At 37.7% G+C, this 21062-nt stretch overlaps 1 protein-coding gene across 1 annotated transcript in view; it reads right to left on the bottom strand.

Annotated features, from left to right (window-relative positions):
* Positions 1-1387: 1387 nt before the first annotated feature.
* Positions 1388-21062, bottom strand: part of PIWIL2 (piwi like RNA-mediated gene silencing 2) — a 61878-nt gene continuing 42203 nt past the window's right edge. Inside the window, exons 16-22 of the mRNA XM_072398918.1 lie at positions 9336-9437; positions 7022-7138; positions 6072-6160; positions 5309-5414; positions 4514-4767; positions 4332-4439; positions 1388-1783 (exon numbers count right to left, since the gene is read on the bottom strand). Of these exons, the coding sequence (XP_072255019.1) occupies positions 1627-1783; positions 4332-4439; positions 4514-4767; positions 5309-5414; positions 6072-6160; positions 7022-7138; positions 9336-9437 (933 nt within the window). The 3' untranslated portion in view covers positions 1388-1626. The remainder of the gene's footprint in view (positions 1784-4331; positions 4440-4513; positions 4768-5308; positions 5415-6071; positions 6161-7021; positions 7139-9335; positions 9438-21062) is intronic.

Below are 21062 nucleotides of genomic sequence, written 5' to 3' on the forward strand. Positions count from 1 at the left end.
GGGACAGCTTCCAATTGAAAGCAAGTACTGAAGCAAAAGCTTCAATTTGTATTTTATTAGGGTAGTTATTCTGCTCTAACTTTATTACGATATATGTATAGAACAAAGCAGACAGAAAAATCTGTGGTCATAGGTGTTCAAACAATGTATATGACATTTGAAGAAGGGGAATAGGTAAAACCTCTTTCTGATCAGTGTACTAATATATCACAGGTAATAAAGTTGTTTCTAGGTTGCAGAGGATGAGGACATGACAGAAAAGTAGAGGTTCACATGGTCCGCTTGGGACTGGTTTAAAGAATCAGTTTTTACTTAGTTCTGCCACCAATTTTATTGGCATGCTTTTACTTCCCCTGCTCTACCCTACGTTTCTACCATACCCCTTCCATTCCCTACCCTATAGTATTTCCCAGCCCCAATTTGCAACAGTATTTGTCTAGAAAGTTAACACTTGTGTTATATTGTTCATATGTAATTACATGGATACTTCTTTTCCATATGTGTCACTTATGTGTTAATATATTGTTGAAACTTAAAAAAAAAACGATTGAAACAAAAAAAACAAACAGTTGTTTCTAGGTCTGCATCAGTTTCCTTATCTTTTCCATTATGGTAAATTATTGTGACAAGCAAAATTAGTGCTGGTGTTTGGTGCTAAGCCCTGCTTTCTCACAATTTTACAGGCCCATCACTGTGATAGGCTGATTCTCATCCATATAAATGTGCAGGGAGGAGCTGGGAACTAAGTTCCAAAGGTGGCTTTCTGCTGACTATATTTAATACTAACACAAAACAGGTATTTGCAATACCACAATGCATTTGAACTTCAGCACTGTTATTGTCAAAAACTTTTAGGTCAGGTCATGTTAACCCTAAATGTCAAAAACAAAAGGCAAAGCACATTTACTTACTAAACCACATTTGCAGGATATTGGCTACTAAAAAAAACAGGTCCTGAAAAAAAGCTTTTAAAGGTAAATTTTCCACTGGCTTACTTACAGGGAGATCCAAGGATTGTCTTAAAGCAGATCTCCTAACTAAAATCAGTTGTACCAAGATTGATGGTTGGATGCTGTAAGTATCCTCAGCAGCACCTCCCATCAGAGGCAGTCCATGTGGATGAAGTGGCATTCTAAACTTCATAACAAGATCTATGATAACATTTTAGACAAAGGAAATTATTAGGTATCTGGGCAGCTACTGTAGAGCAAGCCACACAGGATATTATAAATGCACAGTGGCCTGGAATTGCCAACCAGAAAGTTGTACAAACACGATTTAGTTTCTTTGACTTCAGGAAGACCAACACAGTGCCATAACCTAGCACTGTTCTCTACAATGGCATTCTCTGAACTATACATGTACCAACACATATGAACACAATGCATTCCTTTAGACTTTAATCTCTAGGTGTCCGTAAACAAGTCAAAAAAAGAACTCAATGGCAGCAAAATAAACAATAAAAAACATTCTGAAATAAAAAAAATAAAAGTCATAAGAACGATACAATGGCCAGAACAATAAAAACAAAATGGAAGGCTTTTTTAAACTTAAAAAACTTAGAACATGTATGTGATATGCAAAGACAAAGTCTCTAAGATTGTCTGCTGCTCCCAGAACTCAGTTTCAAAGAAAGAAGAGTTTGTCACAGAGTTGAATGGAAGGCTCATGGTGGAGGAACTGGCCACACAAGAATGCCAGCTTGTGGGCATATTTGCAGGGTGCGGGCACACGGATGGTCCCGGGCCAGTTCCAGTACATGTGGCACAAGTTGAAAGTTAACCTGGGGAAAAAAATCAAAAGAAAACATTAAAATATGAGTAAATAAAATAACAGCAAAATATACATATATATTATTTATAGATATCATTTACTATTGCCGTACACTGTATACCTAAATCAAAACTGCCATGCAATAAAATTGTGCCAGGTTTATATAAGGACATCAATATTGCATTGTGGTATGTTAATTTGTAGATGAAAAGGAGATCTGCAGACAGCATTAGACCCAACAAATTGTTAACAATTAAAGTTATCTGAAACTATCTTGAATTGTATGCATGCATAAGGTGGTGTTAAAATTATTAAAAATATTATACAAAGGTATGAAGGGCTTCATCAAATACTTGATGTTTGAGCTTTTTGAATCAAGCACCTAAAACATGCTGCAAATTAGTGTGAGAATTACTGTCCCTGTACGTTTTCTATGACAGAGTCTCATTTGGGGAAAGGTCCGCTGGTGTTGTTTTTCTGCGCCTGACATAAGTTTGAAACTCAACTCAAATGCAGGTCATCGAAATCTTTTTGCGTTTTATCAAGCAGTGCTTATAGCATTTCAGAAGATGTGTTGTGACCTGGTTTGCATTGTGTTACATGTTACAGTTAGGTCCATAAATATTTGGACAGAGACAACTTTTTTCTAATTTTGGTTCTGTACATTACCACAATTAATTTTAAATGAAACAACTCAGATGCAGTTGAACTGCAGACTTTCAGCTTTAATTCAGTGAGTTGAACAAAAAGATTGAAAAAAAATGTGAGGAACTAAAGCCTTTTTTTTACACAATCACTTCATTTCAGGGGCTCAAAAGTAATTGGACAATTGACTCAAAGGCTATTTCATGGGCTGGTATGGGCAATTCCTTCGTTATGTAATTATCAATTAAGTAGATAAAAGGCCGGAAGTTGATTTAAGGGGAGGGGGGGGCTTGTATGTGGAAGATTTCAGACAACATGCGGTCAAAGGAGCTCTCCATGCAGGTGAAACAAGCCATCCTTAAGCTGCAAAAACAGAAAAAACCCATCCGAGAAATTGCTGCAATAATAGGAGTGGCAAAATCTACAGTTTGGTACATCATGAGAAAGAAACAAAGCACTGGTGAACTCAGCAACGCCAAAAGACATGGACGTCCAAGGAAGACAACAGTGGCGGATGATCGCAGAATCATTTCCATGGTGAGGAGAAATCCCTTCACAGCAGCCAACCAAGTGAACAACACTCTCCAGGAAGTAGGCGTATCGATATCCAAGTCTACCATAAAGAGGAGATTGCATGAAAGTAAATACAGAGGGTGCACTGCAAGGAGCATAAGCCTCAAGAATAGAAAGGCTAGATTGGGCTTTGCTCAAAAACATTCAAAAAAGCCAGCACAGTTCTGGAAAAACATTCTATGGACAGATGAAACCAAGATCAACCTTTACCAGAATAATGGCAAGAAAAAGGCGTGGAACAGCTCATGATCCAAAGCATACCACATCATCAGTAAAACATGGCGGAGGCAGTGTGATGGCTTAGGCGTGCATGGCTGCCATGGCACTGGGACACTAGTGTTTATCTATGATGTGACACAGGACAGAAGCAGCCAAATGAATTCTTAGGTGTTCAGAGACATACTGTCTGCTCAAATCTAGCAAAATGCAGTCACATTGATTGGGAGGCATTTAATATTACAGATGGACAATGACCCAAAACATACAGCCAAAGCAACCCAGGAGTTTATTAAAGCAAAGAAGTGGAATATTCTTGAATGGCCAAGCCAGAAAGACAGAAAGGCCCACAAACAAACAGCAACTGAAAGCCGCTGCAGTAACGGCCTGGCAGAGCAAAAAAAGGAGGAAACCCAGCATCTGGTCATGTCCATGAGTTCAAGACTACAGGCTGTCATTGCCAGCAAAGGGTTTTCAACTAAGTATTAGAAATGAACATTTTTTTTTCAGCTTTTTAATTTGTTCAATTACTTTTGAGCCCTTAAAATGAAGTGATTCGTGTTAAAAAAGGCTTTAGTTCCTCACATTTTTCCACAATCTTTTTGTACAACCCTCTGAATTAAAGCTGAAAGTCTGCAGTTCAACTGCATCTAAGTTGTTTCATTTAAAATAATTGTGGTAATGTACAGAACCAAAATTAGAAAAAAAGTTGTCTCTGTTCAAATATTTATGGACCTAACTGTATTTGGACATAACAAGTCCTAATAAGAATGAGGTCAAATACTGCCCTTTGTTGTCAAATGATGTTTGCCATTCAAATAACTGCATTTGCGGATCACAAAACAAGTTTAACCACTATGATTTCCTATGGAGGAGGATAAAAAACTTTGGAGCGGACTAAAGGCAGCAAAAGTGAACAGGAGTGAGTGCTCTGGATTATCCATTAGGTATGTAAATTTTCCATGGTGGTATGATTTTATAGTAATGGACTTCCAGCGTCCCTCAATAGACAAGAAGGAAATCAAGGAGTTCCAAAAACGTACTTGTTTTAATGAGTCTAACATACGTATAAGAAAAGTCTGTGTTGCTTGCTAATAGTGTATGAAATCGTTTCAGTCTCTTACCTCTGTATATGGTCAGGGCCAAGGTTTGCAGTATTTATCACACATATATAGTGAGTGGGAATGCCACAACCCTGCCTCACATGATGGGATAGCAGGTAAAAGTCTATCCTATAAAAGATAAGGAAACAAGTTACAGCATCTAACATATAGATGAAATGATAGAATATAAGACAGAGGCTTACCAATCCCGACTAGTGACAGTGTGGTCCATGATGGTTCCTGGGGCGGGAGTAACATATTCTCCAGAACTGGAGCAGTACATGTTGGTACTGATCCTCTTCTGCACAACAATCACAGCCATACGAGGGGAATAATTGTCAAATGCATTGAAACAGGTCTGTAGCTGGGGAATCTCGTAATTTTTAACTGTAGGTAATTGTCCATCAGAAACCCCATCTCGATACACCACTATCTTCTCTGGTAGCACGTGATTTACCTGTATGGGGAGTGAGAGACCCAACCTTCAGCCTCATAAAGCAACACAATCAGTGAGCAGACAGGTACACTTTTGTTTATTTGCTGCCCAAATGCCCCCTTCAAATACTTACTGCTTGTTAGTTGATCCCTGGTTTCTGATACTGCAGGCATTTTTTTATGTAATGCACATACCTCTCAGACAAAATGCAGAACTTATGGAATGAGTGGTTGTGAATATAATTACAATTAAGAAAAGCGATGTAGTAAACCACTATTTATTACCTGTAAATGAAACTAAAATTCCACTATAACTAATGCTTGCTCAAGCAGGTCATTAGTGCAGAAAGGGACAGGCGATCTCTCTTCAGCAATGACTTACCTGCCTGATCGCTCTGGGTTTCTGGCAACAAAGAAGAGATGTGCAAGCACAGTGTCAGCTTTGGTTGCCAGGGAAATCTAAATTAGATGACTGCTCCCTGTATAAATCATTGATGTACAGCCAAATACTTTGCATGTTATCAACATAAAATATATTCATAGTCAAGCAACTGCCTCCCCACCTCATGGTACTTTTGCAGAGCAGCCACCAAGCACAGCTTTAAACCATCCACAATCTCTTGATTAGGAAGCTGGAAAACTACACTGGAGTACCAGCGAGTCAGGGAACTAGAACGAAAAAAGAAAAGGTACAGGATTAAACATGATGTCACACCTAACATGTTTATAATTAGACCTATTCCATACACATATGTTAAAAACATTGTGATACATCCAACTTACTTTATGTGTAAAAGGCTAATATAACACTAAACCAGCCTTTCTCGACTTTTGTACCACGGGGGAACACTTGAAATACCTTTCATGTCCTAGGGAACCCCTTCTATAATTATTATACCCACAGCTCACAGTACATTGGCATGGGGGGTCAATAGAAAGAATGTCGCCCTTACAGATGACTGGCGTTCCATGAACTGACCTGAGAGGCAGAAATTGCTCAAGGAACCTCCAGCAACCACTGGAGGAACCCTGGATGCTTGTAGAAACAAGCTAAATGTGTAAAGTTGAAAACAATAAATGTCCAGATGAATGTATGTTCCATATTTTCAAATAAAAAACCTCTAATGTTATTCTGGATAAAACAGAAAGAGAAGAGAAACATCCCAAACAGGGACACAGACAGCAGTCCCATCTCTACTCAAATCAACATAATTAGAAAAGAGAAAATCGTTTCAGATTTGTGCTTAGACCTTCACCTTTATGTACAAAAAATACAAAGGTCAAGATAGTCAAGGTAAAATAAATTAGGAAAAGTAAAGAACTCACTTATTTATACTCGCCACAAAGCCTGTCACCGAGCGCAGACCTCGACTTGGATCATGGTATACATCCATCCCAATTACCATCAGATTTTTCTGTTTTAAAAAACAATTCATGGAGATGATTTATAGAAAGAATTAAAAAAAGAGGACCATTAAATTTATACCCCCTTGCCTAGCAACATTTTAATAACTTTCTGACACATTTTTCATTGTAAAACTTAAAACTTCCCCTACTTCACTTTTAGCACCATTTTAGATGCTTTGTTTTTCACATTGTCATTCAATGTTTGTATTGTAATTGAAAGTAATAAAATCTTTGTGATCTCCCAGTAAAGGTTACAGCGAGTTAGTGCATGGAAAAAAATAACAATTACAACACCTTACAGCACCTTTAAATGTCATCAGGTCTGGTCAGATAAGAGAAAATTAAGCAGCATAATCTGATCTTTAGGTAAATCACTTCCCAATAAAAAATAAAAAATTCAGACACCGGGCCAGATTTAAAAAATATAAATGAAATTTGGGAGATTATTGGCCTGGTTGCTGTTTGTTACTGCACTTTGCAGTGATTTACTGCATAAGCCTGTCAAAAAAAGAACCGAATAAAGATACATTAGAACAGTTGTAAATGGTAAACAGTAATTAAATTGTATGTATGCAATTTATAAAATATCAATTTCTAATGGTCATTAGGGATTGTTTGTCCTGGTCAGTGGTTTTAATAAAGATGACATATAGGGCCTATAGACCATATAGGCCATATAGACTGTCATGAAAGAATTTAGGTGATCTGGCAAACCTGGACTGAATTTCCGAAAAACATTTGCTTTTTAGTTGATAAATGTTTCCAATCCTGGACCCAATCTATTCCAGGTTTCCTGGATCAACAAAAAGTTGACTTTTTCCAGACTTGATGGATAAACCCCGACCACATGATAGAAATCAGTCACTTACCAGTGGAATGTCCGCTCCCCAAAGCTCCCCCCCTAGCTTGCAGTTTATCTGCAATAAGATTTTTTGTGCAATGCTCCTCAGTTTTGTTGGGTTAGATATGGTTTTTGTGTTCACCACCTGTTAAGAATAAATACAAATGTTAAGCATTATTGCCTAAACACAACCAGTTAGAATCATGCTTCTGCATGGCCACAGCTAATGAGGACAGAAAAGATCAGTGTCCTCTCCCCTGTTATTTCCTTCAGCCAATCAAAAGTGGGGGACCCCTGGATTACAGGATAACTATTTGCTGGTAAGAAACATAAGACTACATAATATATTAGAGTGCCAGAACTTTGTCCATCAGAACCATTTGTTTGTTCATGTGTGATCGCTAGATAAAGATACCCGATTCTGAGAAAAAGGGCAAGATTATCTAATTCTACCTAATCATGGGATATTTAAAACAGCAGGGAAAGTCAAAAACAAATGATACTGGTGAGATTTAAAGAGCAAATATGCACCCCTGCTCCACATGAAAAAATTAAAGCACACTTACAAAAAAAAACATGCAAGAGAGAGAGAAAAAAAAGGGCATTGACAAATCAACAACTCCAAAATCACTGATCCAGAACAAAGCATTGCATACAAAGTCAGAAATTCTAATTTTTCTATTTGTTCAGGGCTGGTAACTCAAATAATTACGAATCAGCATGACAGCTAGGCAACTACTATTTTCAATGGAAGAAGACTAAACATTTTCACAGTGTAGTTACATTACATGGCTGAAAAATGAAGGGCCTAATGAGTTCCGCACTAACCTACAGCTGATCTAGGAAAGCCAACTATCACTGTAAAAAAACAAAAAGTATATTCATCACGGTAAGGCTGATGTGACATGAGCGAAAATGAGCCAAAACTTTGCCTGTAAAGCCCTCTGTTTACCTCTATAGAAAAAACTCCTTGCTGATTTCAAACACTGCAGCATTTTGATGGATAGCAACAAAGGAATAAAAGAGCAAAATATCACTGGCCCACTAGCGAGTAACCAATTTCATAGAGACTAGCCGGAGGTCTCTTAGCAATCTTGATGCAGGCTATTTGTTATGTGCCCATGTGACACAGCCTTAAGTGTTTAATATTTACAAAAGCAATATTTTTTTTCTCCACATTTGCAGAAGATTAAATATTTCAACAGTAACATAAACTGAATCAAACTATGGTAGTGTCAAGTGAGACTGTATAGTTGCAGGGGTAGTTTTCTAGATTCAAATCACGCAGATACAGAAAGATAACTGACAGGGTTGAGGTATCTTTAAAAAAAACGACACAATGCCATTACAAAAACAAGTATAAAGTTCAACTGGTCGAAGAACACACAAAGTGTGCCATACGTTGTTTTGAAATATGCAAATTTGTAATATTCAAGAAAAAAAATTGTTTTACTGTGTAACAGTAAAATACCATGCAGGAAAATACCCAGTGAGTACCAAACTAGTAAATCTATGTTACATGAACAATCAATGTTACATTTATATACAAAACAAAATTTTTTGGCACTAAACCCTACTATCTAACAATTTAGAATGGTTTCTATCATTTAGTTTTAGCTTGGTGGTTCCACTGTACACCCATTGGCAAACATGTGGAAGACATTTCTAAATTTGGGATTATATAGGTTGTTGTAGTCATTTATTTAATTATTTGGAATACTAGATTGTGTTAATGGAATAGGGATACTTTCTATAGTAGCACCCCCTCACTTGCAAATTGTCCCTTCCAGGTGCCATTCCCTTTCCACACTAGAATGTCAATTTTAAAAACCATATACGTGCAAGAAGTTCACAGAAAGCTTGTGCAGTTCTGGGTCTCTCATGTGTTGCTTCATGTTAAAGTGTCCCTGTCAAGGAGTCAACAAAGTTTCAATTGCAGTAACAGCTTTAAACTACCTGTCCATCACCTCATTTGCTGGTACTTCCAAACATTAGTTTAGATCCACAACCTACTAAAGCATATTAACCTGATGTCTACACATAAATGTGAACACAGTTTTTATATAGCACTGACATATTACATAGCACTGTACAAAGTTCATAGTCATGTCACTAGCTGCTGCTCAAGGGGCTCACAATCTAATGTCTCTACAATAGTCATATGTCTTTAATACAGTCTAAGGCTAATTTTGGGTAGAATCCAATTAACCTAACTGCATGTTTTTGGAATTTATAATTAATAACTATAATTAAAAATAATTATATCAGGTATATTTATGATTTTAGGTTTCTTTTAAGGATATTTAACGGATATACATCCACAAACTGAGCCCACCCCTTACCTGTGATGGAACTGGGGTCTGCACACAACACAGCTTCTTTACAGCACCATAGAGGTCATCTCTCGTTCCAGATATAACCACCAAAATTAGCTGCACCCTTGCCTGGAAAGACAAATACAGAGCATGATATAAATTATATACAAAATTACATAAAAAATTATGGTGAAATATCAGGTGAAAAAAAAAAGAAATAAAAAAAAAAGGAAAGCCATTGGGTATGATAATAAAAGAATTGGGTATAAAATAAACAATAAATGAGCTTGCCTTTATGTTCCTATTTGTAATACAAATGTCAGGTTGGCCTTTTATGTCTGCTACCAGCTACAAAATTTTAGCCAGCCAACAACATGCCCCTAATAATTGAACAGTTGCATCAATGCTGCATTTGAAGCAAATAATTACATAATTCCCTTAAACTGATATAAAAGAATAATAGATAGCAGGGGTAATTCGTTTTCTCTCTCTAAACCACCTGGCATCCAGAATACACATTGTTACATTATCTTGATTTTGCCACAAAATATTTATTGCACCTCCCTCCTCTAAGATCTACCAATGAACAATTGGGCTACCCAATATTATTATCCACCTGCCTCTTTCATCTGTCACTGCAATGGCTGCCAATTAGGTAGAGGGGTAACAATGCAAAATCACTACACTTCATTCACTAGTATTCAGAAGATTGGCCACACAGATTCACTACCCTGATAACGAACATGAGAATATAACTGATGCCAGTAAAATTTTAATGGTTTTGACTTTGACAAGCACCTCACCATTTGTTTCCATTTGTTATTCTCCTGGATGCTTTTTTTACCACTATCACCCTTTCCACTTCTCCTTCTCTGAAACTTTCTTTCATGATATCTTATAGGATTCTTCTTTATAATGACTACCTGCCATTCCTAATTGATCGCTCCTTAATCCTCCGTGGCAGATAGATGAACATCAGGGACCCGTGTACACATGTCAGATTTTGCACAAGATGAGCACAACCGTTCGCCTCGGAGGACAAATATCCAAAGTGTGTACATAGCCCGAGAGTAAAAGTCTAAAGATCCAGGATTACCAGAAAAAAGAACAAAAAATCTAGGCTTTGGAAATGTGGGCATTGGAAAACGATAACCAGTTACCAAGGCCACTTGATCTCCAGGCAAATGTTATCCACTCCTATACTTATAACCACTGACATAAAAAGATGCTATTGTAACCTAAAATTGTGCTTCTCTAGTCTCCAGGGTACTACTTCTGTTGTCACTGCCATATCACTGCCTGCATGGCGAAGACGTTTCCTTTTGGCTGTCCAGTTTTAGGGGTCATTTTAGGACAGCACAGCGGTGATAGAGGACTAGAAGAATAACTTTCACAAAGTAAGAAAAGTTATATTAATGTAAAGACTAATGCTGTATATATTGATTTAATTGGTTTGAATGTAAATATGCATCTTACAGCACCCAAAGGCAAAGTACACAGTAATACCAATCTAAATGGCTCTTACATTTCTCCTCCTTAGATAAGTACATAATCTGGCCTAATATAATCTCTTCAGTTACTGATCCAGCATCGTTCCATTTCCTCTGTCTGACAAAGCAAACACTGTTACATTACATAAGTCAGTATAGGCAAGACTCTCGCTATTGTTTTGTTGTGTTTTGTATGATTTGCTTTGCATTTGTCTAAAGATATATTTTACCAGTTGAACTATGCGTCATTGTTTTGGCAAAATGTCTTCAGTACAACTTATTTTAGCAAGCAGATTCTTATTCTGTGCTTTTCATGTTGGAAATAAAAATTGTTATTGCAAACTATGATCAGTATAGCCACCTCGATGAAAAGGATATGAAGCTAAAATATCATGCTGTTGAATGCTGTGGAACAGTTAGGGATCGCAAATTTAAATTTAAGCTCTTGATGCTGCAGCGTGCCCTCAGAGAAGTAACTGAAATGCTTATACTGTCAATTAAGTAAGCCTTTATTACTATGATTTCAGACCCAGACACATTGTTATTGTTTTTAAAAAACCTGTTGCATGCCAAAGCAATCTTTTAGCACAAAGATTCTTTTATTGTTAACAGATAATGAGCTAACAGGCATGAGAGAGAGAGCTATACTGAAATTAATCACTATCATCAATTCTACCTTATACTTTGGATATCATCACAGCTACAAAGGCCATTATGCTATAGATAGTGAGGCATATAGGGTATAAATGAGACCAATTAGTCAGGGTAAGCCGCACATTCCTAAGAACAAGTGGATTAGATCAGCGTATAGACTGCATTGTATGTTTCCTGTAGTCACAAGGCCATATGCACTGACCCATAACAAATTTTCAAGGTAAATGTTCAATCACCCACTGCTTTCATGAGTCTAACATAATCCAAATTTATGTTCAGCTGACAAACCTAGCGATTTGTTTGTGAAAAGGGTTATTATAATAAGTGGAATTATCAGGATAGAGAGGATGGTAATCACAGATAAACACAAATATTTTACACATTATGTTGCTGCAATAAATAAGATTTATATAACAGTATTCCTTTTTATATCTGGTTTTTAAAGCAGACCTATACTGAGTTCATTATGTCCATGTATACTGACAAACCTAGTCCACTAAATTAAACGTTACAGAAATGCTTTCTCCCTGTCCAAAAAAAAGGTCCATGGGCTGCTTTACAGACCAAATACCAAATCAGTCAGGGATTGAATATTGGGCAGATCCAACCACTCATGAACATCAGCAGATCCGCATTTAAATTTTAAGTTTAGTTACAGCTAACCAATGATCAAGAAAGTGGTTACATGTCTGGTACCAGAAAAAGCTCAGGACAGGAGGTTCTATTAGTATTAGTAATTAACAAAATGCACAGAAGCAGTGACAGAGCCTATATAACACACCATAATAATGAAATACCATTTTAAATTTAAACAAAATAATGCAGCTAGAGATGGAAAACCAATACAAGCACATACGTCAAATCCCTCCACAGTTCTTTTACCACTTACCTTTCTGGTGTGATAGAAAAATACTTCCCTAGCAGCTCTCTTCGCTCCTCCAATGACCTACTAATGACTTCCTCACTCATAACCTCATCACACGCACGGCTCCAAACTTTTCTGTAGCTGCCCCGGCTCTCTGGAATGGTCTTCCTCGTCCTATTCGGCTTGCTCCTACTATCTGCTCATTTAACAGAGCACTCAAAACCTATCTTTTCAAACTTGCCTACCCGTCTTCTTCTGTATTTTGAAACCATCACTACTTCCCACACTACATATCCCCCATCCTATTGTGTGTTAATTCCCCCACTTCCTGGATTTTAAGCTCTTCTGGGCAGGGTCCTCTCCTCCTGTATCACTGTCTGTATTAGTCTGTCATTTGAAGCCACTATTTAATGTACAGCGCTAAATAAATCCTGTTCAATAATAACAATAATATTGGTTATCATACTATATAATTCTACTGTACAAGCTGCTGTCATATTCAATTGATTAGTATAGCAATCTAAATAAACTGAATAATGAAATGTCCACTCTTGTTTATCCACAATAAGAAGAAAGAATCCTGAAAGGATTTCATACATTTAATTCCAAACTACATGCCAAACCCGCTGACTTTTCACTCACCTTGGAGGACCATATAAATCAAATATATGTACACGTATACAACTTCTTTTCTCTGCCTACCACTTACACATAAAGAGCTGGCTGGTGGTAAGAGCTAAATATAACTATAGAGAAAAGAGGAATTCATCCCTGTATTGCTTGATTATTAACTAACCTTCATATGAAGGTATTATTTTGGATGGTGCTGAAGCCAGGTTGCACAAATAAACTGTATAAACATTTGGGGTGAAAGCCCTTAGATTTTCATCAAGAAAAGAACAGGAAGAGCAACAGAAGACAGACCTTGCTTTGAACAACACAGACTTGGAGATGCACCTCAGGTCCCACAGGACCTAGAAAGCCATGCTGTCATAGCCAGAGAAACAGAATGTAAATCAGAGTCTAGGACAACAGACCCAAGTGTTTTGGCATAATTGAATCTGGGAGATATCTTACCAGGTCAGCGTCCCACATCCACCTAAGCCAATCTGGAGAATACCAATTCCCAGAGTGCCTTTCATCTTAACTCACTGAGGTAGAGAAAAAATTCAGGAATAGAAAGGCATAAATTTAGGAAGTATTGATCCTACATTGCCACTTGACCATTCTCCGCTTCTGCCATTGTATCTCCGGAACTGAATACAAACTTAGTTTGTTGATGAGACTGGAAAACATGATATCTAGATCCACCATCATCCACCTACAACACAGGTACTGGAACATTCCATTCACAATGGTAAGTACAGACTCCAAATGATAGAAGCAAGCCGAGGAATCTCATCCCTGAACTAACGAAGAAATGAAACACATCTAATCACAAACACCCGTTAAAGAGGAAGTAAATTGAAAAATGCCCAAAACAAAAGAAAAATACACTTACCTTCAATCCCGCATCACACTTAATCAGTCTGGAGGTGTCTTCTATTGGGTTCCACGTTGTCCCAGTATCTGTCTCCCAGCCGGCATGCTGGGCGCCACCATCGTCTCCTCCTCTTTCGAGTTCTTTTTCCTAGGTCACTGCGCATACGCAAGATCAGCAATTTTTTTTCATGCTCGAGCATGAGCAGAAGAAGGAGTACCCAAGAGCCTCCCGGGATGCTTGACGTAGGTATCCCGGGAGGCTTTGCGCTCCCATTCGCCTAGGCGATGGAGAATTTAGGGGGCGGTGCTGCACCCCTTTTTTTGCACTTAAAAAAACCCCAAAACAAACAGAATTTTTACCTTACATAAAAGGGTTGTCTACCCTTTTATGTAAAGTGAAATTTCTGAGTTTAGGGTATGCTTTAAGTTAAAGGTCCCAAACATTAGGGGGAACACTGAAATAAGGGGAATATGTATAAAAGTGTTGTAATTTTTTCATGGTGAAACTAAAATCTCTGCAAGTCTGAATTTGTCTGTCTTAAACATTATGGAGAGCACTATACATACATTGAATAAAAAACCTTATACTTTCCCTTTAATGGATCCATAACAATTCATTTAAGGATTAATCTACCAAGTGGAAAAGTGTCACTGCTTTATCAGAGTTTAGATAAGCAATATCTAAAGTTCAACTCAGGCTCACATTATCAGTCTAGCTGTGCTGTAAAAAAGAGGGAATTAATCAAACTCTTTACAGTAAGTTTCACTGCTTTAAAATGATACTAAAGGCAGACATTTAAAATGTTCCAGGCTTTAATTCCTTCCACATATGTGCCTGGGCAGCCTAAGAAACTCTGTATTTTACTATATGGCAGTTGTTATAAAACTGTGTAAATTCTCCTCACATATATGAACGGACAAAATTAGATATACCTTTGAAAAGTTCTTGCAGGTAAAGATGATCTACTTGCACAACTTTCACATAAGACATGGCAATATCACTCTCATAATCAAATATAATAAAAATGCAGTGTCATTGAACTTCATGGAGTTTGAACTGGATGTTTCAGATGAGGTGCCAACGATTAAAGCCTCCTCATTTAAAGAGGAACTAAACTCAAAAGTCCCCCAAAACAAAAAAATACACTTACCTTCAATCTCGCAGGGTTGTCGATTGTTCTGGAGGTCCCTTCTATCAGGTTCTGCGTCGTCTGTCTTCGGGCTGGTGCTCCGGGCCCCGCCATCCTCCCCTCCTTTTCTGGGTTCTTGTTCCTACGTCACCTGACCCAAGCACGAGATCGGGTGACATAGATGGGGAAAAAACTTGCCAATCCCACTGCGCATGTGTGAGATCAGCAATTTTTTTCTGAGATGCTCGGGCGTGTGCAGAAGGAGGACCCAAGAGCCTCCCAGGATGCGCAACGTAGGCATCCCAGGAGGCTTTGCGCTTCCATTCATTCTTGATTGCCTAGGCGTGTGCTGCTGCAGTGCTGCACCCTTCTTTTTAAAAAAAAAAAAAAAAAAAAAAATTCAAACACAATTTTTACCTTACATGTAAATTGAAAATTCTATGTTTAGGTACGGTTTAAATTTCAGATAACTGGGGTCTAATGTTCCTGTGTTAACATGTGTGGTGGTCAAAATAATCTGTGGCGTAGGTTTCAAACATCTTCTAATTCATCCAGGACTGACCAGCATGGCACACATAGCTATTAGATGCTAAGTCTTCAAGTACCCGTAAATTTCTGCAGGTAACTCTTGCAACAGTTGATGGCAAATTGCAAGCATCTACAATCAGAAATGGGTTGCTCCAATTTACTTTGCATAGAAGGTGTTCCAGGAAAATTTTCTGTCGAAAAAGAACAGCAGCAAGATTACAGTGTCATTGGGCATTTGATAAACACCAGGCCTTCTGAAACAATGAGATGAGACCCGATGCATTGAAGATAGATTTGCTTGACCACAGCAACAGTAGAAATATTTGGCACAAACTGAAGACAGCACTTTAGGAAAAACGTCATAACAAATAGGAAGCATGGTGGTGAAAATAATATGGTTTGAGGTTACTTTGCTGCTTTAGGGCCCAGGCAACATACAGTCATCGAGCGAGCAAAGAAAATCTGTATCATTTCAAATTCTGCTAGATTAGAATGCGCCATCTACCCTAAAGCTGAAGTTAAAGCCAAGATACTTTTTAAGGAAGTTAAAATTCTAATTCGAATTCCATAAAAATGTCCATTTGTGCCTCTCATGTCACTTTAACTAACACCAATGTTTTTTTAGCTATCTATCTGTAAGGGTGACCACTATGCAAATATAGGTAATATAAAGCTGTGGATATAGTAAAAAGTGGGGGTCAGGTTCCCTGAAGACCTAAACATTTTTTCAAAGGTTCTCTTATGTTAAAAAGGTTGAGGAAGGTTGAGTTAAATTGTAAGATTAGTCAATGCCAACCACTGCTTGTAAACTATACTAAATGCCTACAAGAATTTATTTCTACTAAAGTGGACAATGTGTACTTGCTTTTCCCACAATACACCGCTGCATCTTTGGATTTGGATCCACGGGAAGTACTTACTTTTTCATATGATTGTATTCCTAAAAATTAGATAACAATCATCTGATCCTGACAACTCTTTCAGTATCAGCGTATTATTAGATTAACAAAGACAATCACCCAGAAACCAACATGATAATAATACCTTTTTTTTTTTTTATATCTAAAGGAATGGGTCAAAGTAAGAGTTGTTCTCTGTGAATATCCAAACCATGGAAGTTGTTTTTTTAACACCAGCTGTGAGCTAGTAGCACTTAAGATACACTTAAGCAAGTAAGACTAAAGATCAACTTTCAAGTTTGTATGATCAGACAGGTTATTTTTGCAGAAAGGGACAGATGATGTCTCTTCTGCAATAATGCTTCATACCTGCCTGATCGCAGTGGGTTTCTGGCAAAAAGCTGAGCATGCACAGCAGCAGCTTTGATTGCCAGTGAACTCTTACATTGCCTTGCGTGTGCCAGGATGAACTCATCAACCCAGGACAGTCAATTGAGATGGCCGAAGATGATCCAGAAGTGGGTCCAGAAGTTTAAGAAGAGACGCAAGATGGTGGTTCCTGTCGCTGACAAGCAGACAAGTGATTAGTTTGGGTTTAGTTCCACTTTAAAAACCTCTCCAGCCTGCAGATGGCACTCTGCTTGGTATCTGTGTTTATAATAGATTACATCGAGCTTTTAATTTCATTGTTGCAAGGTTAGATGGGTGAGTCTCCTTGTTAGGCTGCGTACACACATGCAATTAATATATCTGGAAACGACGACTAACGACCTTTCTTCCGCTAACAAAAAAAGTGGCGATGAACGGCAGATCTGTTTGGACAACAATTGTTCACAATCTATTGTTTGTACGGTCGTTCAGTGATCGTAGATTGTTCTGCAGTACACTTTCTCCTTAACATGTCACTTCCTGCATCGTTCAAACGATCGTATCTAGCATGGGTACATTATTGGTGGATTATATGTGAACAATTGTATCGTTAACAGCACAAGTGTACAGAATTGTGCACAATATGATCGTTCAAAAAAATTGTGCATAATCGTTGATCTGTCGTTAGTCGTTCGTTTTCTAACGTCAATTATTGCACTTGTGTACCTAGCTTCTGACCAACAGCATATTTTGAGTACATTTGAGTACAAACAATTGAAATAAAGTAAGACACACAAAAAAAAGACACAAAAATAAAAGGGAAAGACAAACAAAAAAGGATAAAGTTATCTACAGAAATAAAGTGACAGTTCCCCGATCTGGTTCCCTGATGTTTTTGGAGCAAATGCCCAATCACTGGCTGTTTTTGGTGAAAATGATGGATTAGGCAATATAGAAAATCAACTTAAAGTTTTTGTTTTTCCCGTTCTAACTTTGTTGATCTTCCATTCCTATGGAAGCATGGCAGAAACACAAACTGAGAGTTAGGTGGTGTGTACCTGCAAGTTCACAGTTTTGTCTATGGTTGTCCTAACAAGATGCATATTATTTTCCTATACACAAATTTAAACAAGCTACAATCAAAATAAAAAAGCTAAAAAAATCAATGAATATCCAGTCTGTTTTCTTACAAGTAGATCTAAACTCTGTACTGAGTATGCAGATTAATTCTGAACCCGGGTAGGAGTTCAGTCACATCATGTACTGTACTTTTTTGCAAATGGTGTCACAACTACTGCCCAGACCAGTTATGGCAAACCTTTTAGAGATCGAGTGCCCAAACTGCAACCCAAACCCACTAAACAGAGCTTTCAATAATACAAACAACATTTTAGTGAAATGTAAAAGTTTGCATTTGGCATGCTTTTGAACAATTAATGTGATTTTTCCTGTTGTATGCATGTTGATAATTTGTCTAACCTTGTCTCATACTTTGTAAGTTTAAGAGCAACACATGCAGCACTCAGGTCTCCAGTCTGTTCCTGGTGTAGATTTGATATAATTCAAAGCTGAAAACAGCTGCTCACAAGCATAAAATGATCCAAACAATATAAGGAAAGCAAACCTAAGTGCTTTCATTGACTTAAAATTATTTGGCAGAGAATTCCACACTTTAGGGATTTCATTTTCAGAACTATCTGTGCTGTCATTTGTCATCCCTTCTATCTTCTATCATATTTTACACAGGATTGTCTTTATCTTACGGAGCTTTAAAAATCTGTTACTAAAATTTCCCTTTGCAGCTGCTACAAAGCTAAAAATTGTATATTCCCTGATGGCTTGTAGGCTTTTCTGCAAATGTAGAATTTTCTAAATGCATTTTTAGATTTGGAAAATATTTTAGCAGCCCACTGTCATGGTCTCTTTCAAAAACCTGCAGTTTTCCCTCAAATGTTTTGATATCATAAAACATTCTTTCTGCTTTTTTCCTTACACCTTGTAGTTGTTTGTTAAGTACCTTGAAGTGTAGTGTAAAATCTGTAGAAAACATGAGGTTGGTAAGCCAGACCATATCAGTGAGCTGTAAATATTCCGGCCCTTTTTCATTCATAAAAATCTCTCCAGGACTGGTCCTCTACTCAGCCACCAGACATTATTGTACATAAGTAAACAATTATACTGTGTCTAAACCTCCTCCTGCTTGAAACTGTCCAACATTCAGAGCATGGGCCATGATGTAATTCGCCATTTCTGTGACATCTTTGAGGACATCATCACATTTTTGCTGCTTTCCCTGGCACAAAGAGCTTCTTGATGTATAATACAATCGAACTGAATGACTTGATGTTTTGTTTCTTTAACAAAGAACTGTATGAATGAAACCAGATGTTTCCCCCAACCATAGAAGGTGTCCCATCACTAGTAGTTGAAACCACTTTTTCTGGTCCTATGTCTTGTGACAAAAAAGCCCCCATCACAGCATTGTAGATATCTATCCCTTGTGTTCTTTCAGGCAAAGACACCAGTTTCACCAGCTCTTCTCTCATGATGTCACCAACAGCATAACGCAAAATGACTGCTAGCCTTACATGATTATTTATACCTGTGCTTTTATTGAAGAACATGGAGTAACAGGCGGTCTATTGTAAGCAATGGTAATTTGCTGACTAACATCACTTCCCATGCACTGGACTCCATTTTAACAGTATTTCTGCTAAGTGGCATCTCAGAGATGCGTTAAATAATTTTATCCTTTGTTTGGGAAATCATGAAAAAGGGAATTACTCCCAAACAACATGGCCGTTTTGATAATATCCCCATCAGAGATGTTTTGATATGCACAGTGAAATTTGTTCTAGAAAGATAGTTGCAAAAACAAGGATACTGGGAATGATATTTCCTCAATTTCCCTCCAAGAAACTCTTTTCTTTTAGTTTCACCAAATTTGACAACACTTTTGTGGTTGGTGTCAAAGTGCCATCTGACACTTGATGTGCAACACACAACACTTTCGTTACACAGAATACATAAAGCCTTCTCATTGCCTTCGATCACTCAAAATTTCTCTGTCCAGGCCTCTTGGAATGATCTTCCACTATCTGTTTTTGCTGTACTAATGTTTGGGTGTTCACATCTATAGTAAAGAGGTAGCACAAACCCATCAGGGCTAGTAACCCAAGATGGACTTTTCCTCCAAAAATTTGTCCAATCCCCTCTTAAAAGCATCTAGGCTAGATGCTATCACCACAGTGCAGAATTACTGCCTTCATTTATTTCAGTAACTAAAACATTTATACTTAGGCTACGTACACACGTGCACAATAATTATCGTTGGAAAACGAGCGATTAATGACTGATCAACGATTATTGATGATTATTGTTCAAATATAATCCACCAATAATGTACACACACTAGATACGATAGTTTGAACGAAATATGATCGTTTTCAGAAATATCCACATTCACTGAACGACTGTACACACAACTGATAGCGAACTATCGTTGCCCAATGTGAACCGCCGGGACGGTCGTTCGTTTCCAGCGAGATTCCTCGTTCATTGGTGTCGATGGCCAGTTGTTCACTATTTTTGTTAACGATTATCGAACGATCGGTCATTAATCGTTCGTTTCCAACGATAATTATTGCACGAGTTTACGTAGCCTGGGACAGAAAATAATGAACATGTTCCTAGTAGGGTGCAGACAGCAAAAATAATAATAAATATTATTTATATCTCAAATTACAGGAATGAATGGAATTTTACTAAAGGGATGCCAATTGTATAGCAATGCAGCACATTGCACACTGGGCTGCACAAAGCACTGTGGACAGCAACACAGTTACAAGGTTCCCATTAAATTCAGCAGGCACTTACTTTCTACCACAAAGCTTTGTGTTCACCTGGTCCTGACTGGGTATAGCAGACTAGTACTCCCATCCATGGGCTGTGTAGGCTGACAGAGGGCCAGCCAATACAAGGTCAGCCAGGAAGGGAGTTAGTGCCCACAGAGAGGCCTTTGAGTGCCCCTCTGACACATGTGCCATAGGTTCGACGCCACTGTCCTAGATAAAGTAATCTGGGACAAGAAATTCACACACCAAGAAAAAATTGCTAAGGAGAATTCACTGTGTGCAAAAAAAAAAAAAAGTAAATAAATAAATATATATATATATATATATATATATAGTTTGCAAACAAGTCTGAGTTAGAGAGCATGTGCTGATCGAATAAACATAATTTTCAGGGCTGTTGGTAAAGGAGCAATTAGTTGTGCCTCAAGTAAATGTCCTGGTGTAGATTAGCCTATTGGAATGCATGGAAATTTCAAACATGGG

This window comes from Pyxicephalus adspersus, chromosome 2 (assembly GCF_032062135.1).
Source record: "Pyxicephalus adspersus chromosome 2, UCB_Pads_2.0, whole genome shotgun sequence".
In the NCBI taxonomy this organism is placed as follows: domain Eukaryota; kingdom Metazoa; phylum Chordata; class Amphibia; order Anura; family Pyxicephalidae; genus Pyxicephalus; species Pyxicephalus adspersus.